This window comes from Saccostrea cucullata, unplaced genomic scaffold, assembly GCF_032062105.1.
Source record: "Saccostrea cucullata isolate Sc308-1 unplaced genomic scaffold, CSIRO_AGI_Scuc_v1 ctg22660, whole genome shotgun sequence".
Taxonomy (NCBI): domain Eukaryota; kingdom Metazoa; phylum Mollusca; class Bivalvia; order Ostreida; family Ostreidae; genus Saccostrea; species Saccostrea cuccullata.
Window position 1 is genome coordinate 1 of NW_026941698.1, and position 12,725 is coordinate 12,725.

Genomic DNA, 12,725 nt, shown 5'->3' on the forward strand with positions numbered 1-12,725 from the left:
TAATGAAAAACGTCAGTCAGTATTTGACTTAATGATATATTTTACTGACAAGGTCATTGTATCGACCTTAGAAGTTACGATTTGATGACGAGACTCTAATATTCTTCAAGTTGTTTCATCAACTTCTTTGTCAATAACTTACTTGGTTTTAGAAAATGTTCATACGCAGAGCATGCTCTTGCGTATCGAATCATCCGAGAGATGTGTACCCTGTATGCAGGCGATAAAGGCACATAACTGCTTAAGTAAAGGAAGTTGACGATTGAAAAGTTAAAGTCATAACGTTTATCTTAGATATTTGTTGTTAGATTATCAAAGTAGTCTTACAGTCAAATATTAAAATATGAAACAGATGTGTCCGACTCGATGGTATCTCGTATTGCAAGCTAACCGGGGTATCGAGATAAGCATGTTGATACCAATTGTTAATTAATAATACGTCGTCGATATATCTCAATGTCAGTTTGAATAACACAGAAACTGTTTTTTTTTGTTGTGGAAAGAATAGAAATGCGTCTTGATCGTATAGTGGTTTATTTTAGACTCTGTTATTAACTATAGAAACATAACGTACAGTATTGTGACGTAACAATAACGTTAACGTACGTTACATAAACCCGCGGATAATCCGTGACACTCCGGGCACCGAAATGAATTATACTAGAATATTAGAAAGTTCAAATCAAATTAACAGTTCATGGAAATTAGACAAGTTAATAATCACTTAATTAAGAGGTCCATTCACGGATTCTTTCTTTGGCTTTTGTTTTTGACACTCTATCCTCTTCTGTTCAGACACTTTATCTGCCAGGTTTTGTATCAGAGTCTCAGTTCCGGGGTGTTTGTGACATAGTTCTGTGTTAGATTTCTCCAGTTCCATGTTTCGAGTCCGTAGATTGGCATTTTGTTTATTATCTCTGCCATGTCCCTGATATTCCTTTTCTGTGATTTTTCTTTTTCCTTCTCCAAATTGTTGTGGAAAGAATAGAAATGCGTCTAAAATAAATGGGGAGCAAGTGGCTCCAAAGAGCACTGCCTTGAAACGGTAAGGCACTAATGAACTGTTGACATCATTTGGGTCCTTTAACCAAAGGAATCTCGTTGCATCTCGGTCATTTTCATGTAAACCAACGTGTAGAAATGCTTTCTCAATATCAGTGGTTACAGCAAATTCGTGTAATCGAAATCTTGTCAGAATTGATGTCAAATCATTTAAGATGGGTGGCGTTGAATCCAAACAGTCATTAAGACTCGGCTTGTCACGTGATTCGCGGCAGCTACAGTCATACACTATCCTGATAGGTGTGGTGCTGGAATCCTTTTTGACATAATGGTGTGGAATATAATGTACCACAGAGGATGTTTTTGTATCTTCCGGAACTTTTTCTATAAATCCTTTTCGTTCCTGTTCTTCAATTATCGCACTGTATTTCTTCAAAAGTTCTGGGTTGCTACTTAGTCTGTTGATAGTACTTTGGGTTCTTTTCAGTGCAATTCCATAATTCGATGGTAGCTCAGAATGGTCATCTTTCCATGGCAACTTGGCGTAGTATTTGTCGTCTCTAAACTCGATGCATTTATCTTGGTACATCTTGACTTTATCATTGGAGTCGTTCTTATCTGGTGTATCCGTGATTCCAATGTTCTCTAATTCCCAGAAGCGTTCCAGTGCTTGTTCTACTGATGTATGCATAGCTATTACGTTGTAGATGTGATCCCTGGCACTGTTTGTATAAGATGATTGAGAAGTTGGTCCTGAAAGCAGAAATCCAATCTTTGACTTCACAGCAGTGGGTCCCGATCCCCGGATGACTTGATTTTCTACAATTCTCCAGTAAAAATCTGCTCCGATTAAAAAGGAAATAACAAATTCGCTGTCAATTGAAACCGGATGTGCTAATTTGAGTCCTTGAAGGTAAGGCAGTCTTTTTACTTCAGAAGAGTGGTAGCTGCTGAGAGGGCTTGCTATAGATGGTACTATCAGAACATTGATAGCAATCAATTCTCCTGAGTCGGTTATCAAATTGATAGTCGCACTATCTAGATACTGGACACTTCCATTTTCCCCAAAAGTAGATAGTTTAATTGCTTCGGATCTCCTTCGAGTGATTTCTAACTCATTGGCGAGTTTTTCTGTTATGAACGATCTTTGTGATCCTTCGTCAAATAAGATATTAGCATCGGTTGTTTGATTTTCATGACTCACAGGGGCGATAGCTGTTTTCAGTAAAACATTTGTAGGTCGATGTTCAACGTTCAGTACTGTGGTTTCTGCCTTCTTGCTCGTTTCTACAATGTTGACACTTGTTGATCTAGTGGGCTCGTCTTTGTCCTTCGTTTGTTTCATGTCGCATATACTTGTGTGGTGTTTCTTCTGGCACTTTTTACATCTGTTGCGGGATTTACAATCTGCGGCGCGGTGGTTTCCTAAGCAGTTGAAACACAATTTCTTCCGTTTTAAGATGTCGAATCTTGCACTTACTTCTGTAACTTTCTTACAATCCCCTGGAAAGTGATTCTCTGTGCAACAATAAATGCATGGGCGGCTCTTTATCTCTGTTGTTTCGATATAAGGAGTTGACTCTTTTGTTTTCTGGTTTTGTCCATAATGAACATGGCGTTGTTTCTTTGAGGCTCCGGTTAGAAACATTGCTGTTGCGTGGAATCCATCGCTGTTTTCAATCTGGCCTGATTCAAGGATTTTGACTTCTTTGCTGATAGCTTTACGAAGATTGAGTAGCGAAATGTTGTCACCATCGTACTCACGTGCAATGTTTTTCCTGATTTCAGCTGGTAGCTTGTTCATTATGACTGGAATAAGTAAAGCTCCGTACATCTCTTGTTTTTGTCCTAGACACTCTAAACTCCTGACATGAGATTCCAAGCAGTCTCCATAATTTCTTAAACTGATGGCGTCGTTTCTCGGGGCTTGCAGTTCCATAAGTGCTCTCATGTGACCATTGATGATTTTTTGCGGTTGACCAAATCGTTCCTTGAGCAGGTCTATGGCGGTTTCGTAATTTGCGTTTGTGAGAGTAAATCCTGCAATGGTTTGTGCTGCTGCGTCGCGTAATTGAGCCTTGAGATACGAAAACTTTTGAATTGGTGTTAAAGTTTGGTTGCGGTGAATTGTTGATTCAAATGAATCCCAAAACGTATTCCATTGTAATATATCCCCATCAAAATCTGGAAGATTTAACTTCGGTAATCTATGATTATTCGTAGCGTGGTTGGATGGTAATGACAAAACATTTTTCTGTCAAACCTGGTTGCTTTGTTCATTGAGATCAGAGGCAGGAAAATTGTTTAAAATATTCTCACAAGCCGTTTCACTTGAGTTAATTGCAGCTGACGTGTTTACGTTACTATCATGAATTTCTAAGGTGGGTACAAAACACTCAGCACTGGCGTTCAAAGTTTTACATGAAACTTTTTCCGTAAATGTTTCTGTTTTCTTAATTTTGCAATCTAATTCATACATATACTCATCTGTGTTCGTGATTTCTTCTTCTATGTCCTCTTCAGATAAGGCGTCTAATATTCGTTCATTTAGTTCTTGTAGAGTTTGTCTTTTCTGTGTTAGGGACTTCCTAATTATTTCGATTTCCTCCGTTACTTCACTGGCTGTATTTTCTTTCAAGTCCAAAAATCGTCCGAAAAGTTTCGTTACCGCTGATCTGTTACCGGCCCGTATGGCTTTCAGTCTTCCTTCCATTGTGCGTATATTATGTAAACATTCCGTCGATCACGGCACCAAAATTGTTGTGGAAAGAATAGAAATGCGTCTTGATCGTATAGTGGTTTATTTAGACTCTGTTATTAACTATAGAAACATAACGTACAGTATTGTGACGTAACAATAACGTTAACGTACGTTACATAAACCCGCGGATAATCCGTGACAAACACAGAAACTGTTTTTTTTTCCACGCATAAGATTTTGAATAAATTCTGCTTCATATGCATATAAAAATAGGTCTGCTTATAGCAAAGTGCAATCAATACCCATTGGAATTCCAGTAGATTGTTGGAAGACCTGGTCTCCAAAAATAACATGGATATTGTCAATCAGAATCTGAAGTATCTTATCAATTTTAATTTCAGAGTACTTATGTGTGGAGTCGGAGTATCTTTAAACAAATAAGCTTGCAAATGATCAATGGAAAGGTCAGTAAATCAATTTTTTTTAAATAAAGACAGCTGTCATTCATTTCAAAGAGTCGAAAAAAATAACACTCACTGCTGTCCCATAATTTACGATTATTTACAACATGTAACAGCTGTTTAATTATTAGTATTACTTATTTCTTAATTAATTAATGGTTGCACAAGGCGTGATCTTTTGGTATTGCAGATTTTGGTCTGATATCTTTTAGAGAATTCTTTTGCATATTTACCGTACATAAATCAAATAGCAAAAAAATTTCTTTGAACAATTAACGAAAAAAAAAAATAATTAGCCTTACGGTTACTATGAGTTTCACTCACGAGAAAAATGATCCGTTAGCAAAAAAAAACTGCATGGACAGATCGATTTTTAAACCTTGAATTTAAGAGTTCTAATAATTAAGTGGCAAATTTAAATCTTTAACGAATAACCGACGAAAAAAAATTAGTCGATAGTTGGATTGATTTAAAGACAGTCGAGTACTCGAATATTCGTTGACACTCCATGTACATATTTACCTTCAAAAACTCCATCAAATCTTTCTCACTTGTGTCTTTTTCGGCTTTGTTCAAGGACACAAATTTTCTAGAACAAGAAATAATTAAACGTATTCATATTTCAAATACACCGTATAAGGATTAATGTGTTATAACGGATATGACATATTGAAGAAAAAATTCTCAAGACTTGGTCAATATTTGATATATTTATGTCTTTTCAGTGTGTAAATAATGGACTAACAATTATAATGAAAAACGATAGTCAGCATCTGACTCAGTAAATTGTACTTCCTGACAATGTCATTGTATCGACCATAGAACTTACGAAATGATGACTTTAAACGAGACTGCTGATATTCTCGTTTTCCTCAACTTGTTTGTCAATAATTTACCTTGTTTTAAGAATTATTCATGCGTAGAGCATGCTCTTGCGTATCGAATCAACTGAGATATATAAGGTCCGTATGCAGGCAATGAAGGTATATTAGTGCATAGGTAAAGGGAGTTGACGATAGAAAAGTTAGAAATCACGTTTATCATGGAGCTTGGTTGTTGGAATACCAACGCCTTTTTCAAGTAAAATATCAAAATATAAAACAGGTGTGTCAGATTCTGTAGTATCTTTTATCTCAAGCTCACCGGGATAGATCGTATCGAAATAAGAATGGAAATTACCATTGTTCATTGACAAAACGTCGTCGATATATCTAAATGTCGAGTTTAAGGCCACAGCAAGTGTTTTCTTCTTTTCACGCATACAATTTTGAACAAATTCTGCTTCATATGAATACAAAAATAGGTCTGATAAGAACGGGGCGCAATCGGTACCCATGGGAATTTCTATAGACTGTTGGAAAACCTGGTCTTCAAAAACCATAGATATTGTCAATCAGAAAGTCAAACATCTGAGTGTTTGATGTCAACTTCAAAACTGAGTACTTGTACATGTATGTACAATCAGAATGTTTTTAACAATATAATTTTGCAAGTGGTCAATGAAAAGGTAGGAAAGTTTTTCAGTTCCAATTTGATTGAAAAAGCAGCTGTCGATGATATAAAAATCTTGGGCTTAAATTTACCTTGGGGAATGTCCGTGTATTAAGTTTATAAGCTGCTGATTTTGGTAAATCTTGTGATGTCAAATTCTCTAAAAGTTCTTTGGATTTTTTAAGTATCATTATCTGATTTACATCACTTCTTGAATACAGTATATTGTTACACAGTAATCTTGAAGTTTCTCCTTCACTACTCTTGAAGTTTCTCCTTTACTACTGTGGAAACCTTTTTGATGTCAATTTATATATACAGATACATTAAAGAATTGTAAAAATATTCAATGAAATTATTCATCTATAAATAGAATGACAAAGTCTTTGTTCTCTGGAAAAAGTGAGCGTTAATTTATATGTGTGTACATTTATTACCCATTATGACAACATAAATATGTTTAATTTTTTATAATTATGATAACTTTAAAGGCAGTTTTGTTACCTCTTCAATTTGGTCTCGATGTCTTTAAAGATTCCATCAAAAGTATCTTTTTCTTGGTTGCCCACGCCACTTGGCTGCTCTGTTATGGTAGTTTGAATTTTGTTTATACCTGGTTTTCCAATGAACTGTCTTCGATAAAGTTCACTTTCCTTGTCCCCAAACTGGGATTTAAAAAATTTGTCAATAACAGGCAAATTTCGTTTTGTGCTAAATTACGTGAAGCAATACAATAAGAGAATAATGGACCAATGCGCTCATCTAAGTACCACTAGAGGTATAATTTCTGACTAAATATTCTGATGCTATCCCAAATAATACTTTTTTTTTAATTTTTCATTCAACACATTCACTACATTTAGTTGATTGCATATCAGTTTGATTTGTACCTAAAGATGCAAGTTGTTAAGAGTAGAATACTTTTAAAGATATTTCATTTAACATGTTTTGATATATTTTAAATTCATAAAATCTTTTTAAAGCCAATGCATAAGAGATAATATTTTGATTGAAAAATTGAATTTGTATTTTTTCGGCCTTTGCACATGCTCTTTGAAAGAAGTCAAAAATGTAAATTTCGACAGTCATTATGCATTAGAAGAAAACTACATACACACTTCAATCGATCTAGGCTTTTTGAGCTTTGAAATTAATTAGCCTAACAACACAATGGAAATTTGGAGTTTTACCAATACGAATCCAAGTGTTTTAAACAAATCCTCATGTTTTTCTGGTTTAAATCTTCCATCGTATATTTCTGGCATCGATTCGACATCTGTCAGCTTCCTAAAGAAAGAGTGTTCTGGTTTCATTGAAAGCCACCACCCTGTAATGTTTTAAAAGCGACGAAAAACTTTATCGGGCAAGTGATATTTCACGTATTATTATTACTTTGGTAGTAATTAATTAGAAAAGATTCAAAAGAAGAAGTTACCGTCAAAACAGAATACTGGATAATTACACAACAATCCACCATCAACATATACCGCTTCTCTACCAGAACTCGCGTTTGTCATTCGCACGTCTTCAAAAACCACTGAAAATGATTAAAAAACATAATAATAAAAACGCCCATTCTTCTTCTTTTTGGGGGTAGAGGTATCTTTTTTATTGAAACTCGAAATGAAGAAACTCGCTGTCTTCAATCACCTTCGATTGATAAGTATCCATCTACTGGTAAGTTTTGGACGTGCTTTAGTAAACAATGTTTGATAAATTTTTTAAAAGGAGGAACTTATTTTTTATGTGTTTGTTCCATATTCCATTTGTAAGCATTATTGTACTGTCAATTATGTTCAAAAAAGGGTTGGGCAATTTTACAGCTCTAAATACATGTACCTGGAATGGACATAGACATTCTGACAGCTTGTCTGATCTCCATATGTGGTGTAGTCTTCACATGACAATATTCCTCTATCTGTGTGCTGATGTTGGTCACAACTATGCACAGTTCATTCCCATTCTCTTCGTACAACTTAAATAAATATTTAGATAACAATATGATTCCTTCTTTTAAACTTTTTTTTTCAGAACTTCTAAGATTTCTAAGAGAATGAATTCAAATCTTCTCGTCTAAGATTTTTTTTTTTCCCAAGACAAATCCCTTTTAATCATTGAAATTGTTTTCATGTTCAACTGAAATTGTGCAAATGTTTTAAAAATTGAAGTATCTAGACATAAATCCATCGATATTTTCAGAATTTACTCTGAAATTATAGTGTGACTTGTCATCTTACCTCCTTAAATGTGACTTTGCTTGAAAAGCCAAGTTCCTTGAATCTGTTTCCGAGCCAAGTTTAGAATTTTGCCCCAGTGTACATTCCAAATGACAAACTCCTGCAAGAGCAAACTCTGCAAAGAAGATTGCAGATGCCACAAGTTGTCAGAAAACAGGAGCTGATGCGATTCATACAACCAAGCCAGCATGTGCAGCAACACGGACAGGAGCAACAGCAACCTTGATTACAGCTACATAGTCCACAACAGCAATCTAGGTTTTAATAAAATTATTAAAAGTTAATTGTGTCCTGATGTTCTGTTAAGAACTTTAAACATAAGATGTTTATGGGAACCTCGTTTCAATGAGCAAAGATAATTTAATGTATGCATTAAAATTTATTGATATAGTTCTCTACAAAAATTGAAGTTTTCAATAAAAATATGTAAAAGACCACATTGTAAATGCACAGTGAGCATAATCAATAAATCCACAGATAATAAATTATACCTAATGAAAGACAGAGATTCCAAATTATACAATTAAAATCACCTTTCAGTAAATAGTCGAAGTTGATTCTCATGTACTCTCTGATACTGGACATTTCAAGGCGAGGAGTGAAGCAACTATGGATCCAGCACTAGTTCCTGCAAATCTTTTTACATTTGGCAAAATGTTTACCTGCTCCAGAACCTGTTCAATTTTTTGATAAAGATATTTTAAGGTCACGCAAAGAATACAAATCAAATTAAATTGTTTTTAGGTTTGAATTTTCGTCGATCTCACCGCCCGAACAGATGTACGCGCGTCTTTATCTTCTGTCATCCCTGAAACTGTTTTACTTAAAAAGATGTAGCATTTCTTGTATTTTTTTGACAAAAGAGCTTTAGGAAGGTCTATGAACACTAACAAAAAGTGCTTTTTGGACTTTGAGAAAAATATTTCTGTGTATATGTGTGCATACTGGGACTATTTAGTAAATTTTCAACATATGCTACCTGACTTATATCCACAGGAAAGACAATAAACCATCCTTTAGCAGAAATCATTGTTGTATACTAACATGGAGAAAAATAATGGAAAAATTAATTCTTTTACTTATTCTTGATCTAATATAATGCTAAGAATATTTTAATCTTCTTTTTTACTTTTAAGGGCAGGTCACTCTAACTGCATAAAAATACCCTATAATTAGAGCATTTTAGTGTGGGGTGTTTAAAGCTTCCTTCACATACATTTTTTTTTAAAATTAGAACTTGATTGACTTTGAAACTAACGTTTTCCTGTTGACACATCATTCACATAACATCAAGGGCAAACTTGCATTTAGTTTCATGTTTATTCAAATCTACTATCACATGCAAAAGAAAATGAGTTTAAGTATGTATGATTAAACAATAATACCGTACCTACTTTATTTCACTTTTTTGTCATTTACATTCCTTTGAATACAAGTATAATAAACAAAACAAGTAAGCAAGTGTTACCTTGAAAAACAGTGCTAGATTGGGAACAAATCTGTTTAAGACAAAGCAATTCTTAAATAAAAAATGATACTCTACCTCAATAATTCCAATATAGGCAACGCCCTTTGCTCCACCACCACCGAAAACTAGGTTCTCAACTTTATTCACTACATTAATTTGTACAAGATATGAAAATTAATATATCTTTTAGCAATAAGTGATTCTAGAAATTTATAGTTGTTTTTATTCTTGATACTGCTTAACATACCATGAAAATCAGATGATTCCCAACTTGCCATCTCGGAACTGATTTAAAGCCCCTTAAATTAATCAGAAGCATTTTTTAAAAAATAAAATTGATTTGGTTCATTGAATTTGTTACCTATAACTAAACTAAAAGCACTGTATGTACGATATATAGTATGATTTTCAGAGATTCTATTAATGTAGGAATTCTGAAAATCGTTAATGCTATTAAAAAAAAAGTAAAGTGCAAATTGAAACGTACCTTCTTTTGATATATCCTTTAAACAATTCTAACTCCTATGTCCCTTATTTATATATCTCACTCACCCGACAGTATTACATGATTTATTATACAAAACCCTTCTGATAATCAAATAAGCGTTCTCGCACTATATCACATCTTCATTTCAGTCCTTAACGACTTACATGAATTCAGAATTTATTGTCGAATAATAACTAGTGAATAGCTCTACCACCAATATCTTCAATGGAGATGGATGCTACTTTCATAGTCACATTGTGATACCGTGTATAATCGTTAATTTGTGAACTTCATCATTCCACATCTTTTTATTTTTTAAACAAAAACAAATTGCATGCTTTATATAGTTGAAATCCAAATATTTTCACTTATTAAGTATTTTTCATGATTTGTTTTGTTGCCGGACAGTAGAGGGTTGTTAAAGTTATTTTTCATACCATTTTATTTTCCAAACCCTTAGATGTTGTTGAGTTTTGCTATTTTTAGTTTTTTTTTAAGTTATGGTAAAATCTAGACCTAAAATCCAACCGATATCGAGACTTTATATTCCTAGTTAATTTTTTCAAATACAATTCTTCACCATGTCTTTCTACGTATTTAAATTAATATAAGCTCTTTATCAATTATTTGAAAAGAAGATATCACACTTTTACTAAAACATTTTCTACAGTGAAAAACTACAATTTATCTATTGCATAAAAATTTTTAGAAAAAAAAAAAACAGTAGCGATATTTTTCATTGTAAAAAAAATATCAAATTGTGACAAATTCGAGATTTTCCTCTCGTTCTTAAAAAAAATCCAGAGAAAGTTTATTATTAAAAGAAATTCTATTTTTTTCAAAGAGAAAGTTTATCATTAAAAGAAATTCAATTTTTTTTAGTTTTCTTTAGTTGGATATGACATTTATTTCACAAATGAGAAGGCTTTTTTTTATTTTATGAGTAGAAACAATTATTAAAGAATCCGATCCCAGTCATGAAAATGTTTTGATCGATATCCAACTTCAAAATATTTTTAAAATATTCCCTATTGATACATGTACATGTATTTAATTTTAATTCTTTGAAAATCTCCTTCTCTGCTCCTGGGTATTAAACATATTGATTATATGGTGAAAGTGGATAAATCTTTTAAAAAATTCTTCTCTGCTAGCGCTCATGGGTATTAAACATGCTAACTACATAGTTATTATCAGGAAGGTCGACTCATCCAAAAATTGTGAATTTCATGGCCCAGGTTTAGGAGATTTGGTGTTTAGGCGGGGCTATAAAAATTCATAATTATTGAAAATGCTTTTTTAATTCTTTGAAAACCTTCTTCTCTGCTACTTAGTATTTAACAACTATTTACATACATGGTTATGGTGACTAAGAGTGCCTTCTCCAAAATTGCGAATTTCATGGCCCCAGGGAAAGGAGTTATAAGCCCTAATGGTTAATACTGATTGGTTAAAATCCTTTTTTTTTTGTTCCTCTACTCTGTCTTGGGGTATTCAGTAACCAAACTAAGAATGCTAAGTGTACAGTTATGATGAGCATTGGTGACTCTTTCAAAATTGTAAATGTCATGGCCTCCGGTTTAAAACACGGTCCAAATTCAATCGTTGGAAAGTTGTTACATAAAGCTAAAATGATTTATAAGGCCCATGGGTCTTGTTTACTTTGTTATTCGATAAACTGATCAATGTGCTTTATACGTAGTTAATGCTTAATAGCATTTTATGGCTTGATTTTCTTAAGATCAGTAACATCCAACATTTTGGGCTTGATCCATTAAAAGCAAACATAAATAAAATGTATAAAATCTACGACTATGACCTGTCTCCTTTTTGCCCCCTCCCCCTTCTTCCCCAATTAATATAGAGATTGCAAATCTTTGATTCGATTACCGCATAAATATGTCGTCTTCACAGAATATTGTAGCAAACGCGTACGAAGAACAAGGTCAAGATGTTTTCTTAGAAGTCGATATGTCTACGAATCGACTTCAAAAAAGCCTGTATTCGTTGCGTAATACAAACAGTATTTTATTGAAAAGCTCCTGATCTTGGAAGTCTCATTTATCACTCTTTTTTATTGTCAGACTGAAGGGTTTCAAATATCTATTGCACACAAATAAGTCAAAACCTCTAAAATATCCCTTTATGGTTTTATGGGAGCATTTCCAAAAAACGCAAATAATAACCTTCATACAATAAGGTAATATAACATCTTATGATTCACAAATGTAAGTGAAAATTCTCGAATGCAACGTTGAACATCAAATGTCCAATCTTTCAGTATCTTCTGATGAGAGCAAGAATGTTTCTCAAATATGAAGCATTTTCTATAATAACGCAGCCGGTAAGAAACCCCGAAAGAAACTTAATCTAAGACAGATTTCGGGAATTTTACGGTGGAGTAAGAAATTTGGAATACTCTTCTTTTGCTCTCTTACCAAAAACACTGCTTAAATCTTTATAAGAATTGCAGTTATCTATTTGGTATTCTGTCATTCTCCTTGGTGTTTTAATATCAATGTATTTAAACCGTTTCCCACTTCTATTTATTATAATAATAAAAAAAAAAAACCATGTCACACTGTAAACTTAAAAGAATTTTAAATTACTAGTTTTTCTTGGAAGTTTGTGTCATTACTCAATAGACATGTTTCTCAGAAAAACTCTTTCTCTCAGACTGAAATGAGTTTGAGGAATTTATTACACTGATTAAAGTCGAGACTTCACCAACTATCTGATAAAAATAATCAGAAGACCAGACTGCATGTCTCATTTTTCTGAATAACAGGAAAGCGGTAAAACTAACTGTCTCCTAATTCTAAATACACGGAGACAATGCATATTATAGAAAGAAATGTTATTTATCTGTCTATTTGAA

The 12,725-nt window shown here is 33.3% G+C and overlaps 2 protein-coding genes across 2 annotated transcripts; both read right to left on the reverse strand.

Moving 5' to 3' along the window:
- Positions 1 to 724: 724 nt before the first annotated feature.
- LOC134258250 (uncharacterized) lies at positions 725 to 3,715 on the reverse strand. The gene is made up of 2 exons (XM_062740783.1): positions 3,266 to 3,715; positions 725 to 3,079 (listed from the first exon to the last, which is right to left on the reverse strand). Exons 1-2 carry the CDS (start codon positions 3,713 to 3,715, stop codon positions 725 to 727), a joined length of 2,805 nt encoding a protein of 934 aa, XP_062596767.1.
- Positions 3,716 to 4,550: 835 nt separating this feature from the next.
- LOC134258251 (uncharacterized) lies at positions 4,551 to 9,507 on the reverse strand. Its single transcript, XM_062740784.1, has 9 exons — positions 9,436 to 9,507; positions 8,426 to 8,566; positions 7,893 to 8,146; positions 7,495 to 7,630; positions 7,091 to 7,192; positions 6,846 to 6,982; positions 6,160 to 6,320; positions 4,687 to 4,753; positions 4,551 to 4,559 (listed from the first exon to the last, which is right to left on the reverse strand). Exons 4-9 carry the CDS (start codon positions 7,535 to 7,537, stop codon positions 4,551 to 4,553), a joined length of 519 nt encoding a protein of 172 aa, XP_062596768.1. The 5' UTR covers positions 7,538 to 7,630; positions 7,893 to 8,146; positions 8,426 to 8,566; positions 9,436 to 9,507.
- Between the last annotated feature and the right edge of the window lie 3,218 nt (positions 9,508 to 12,725).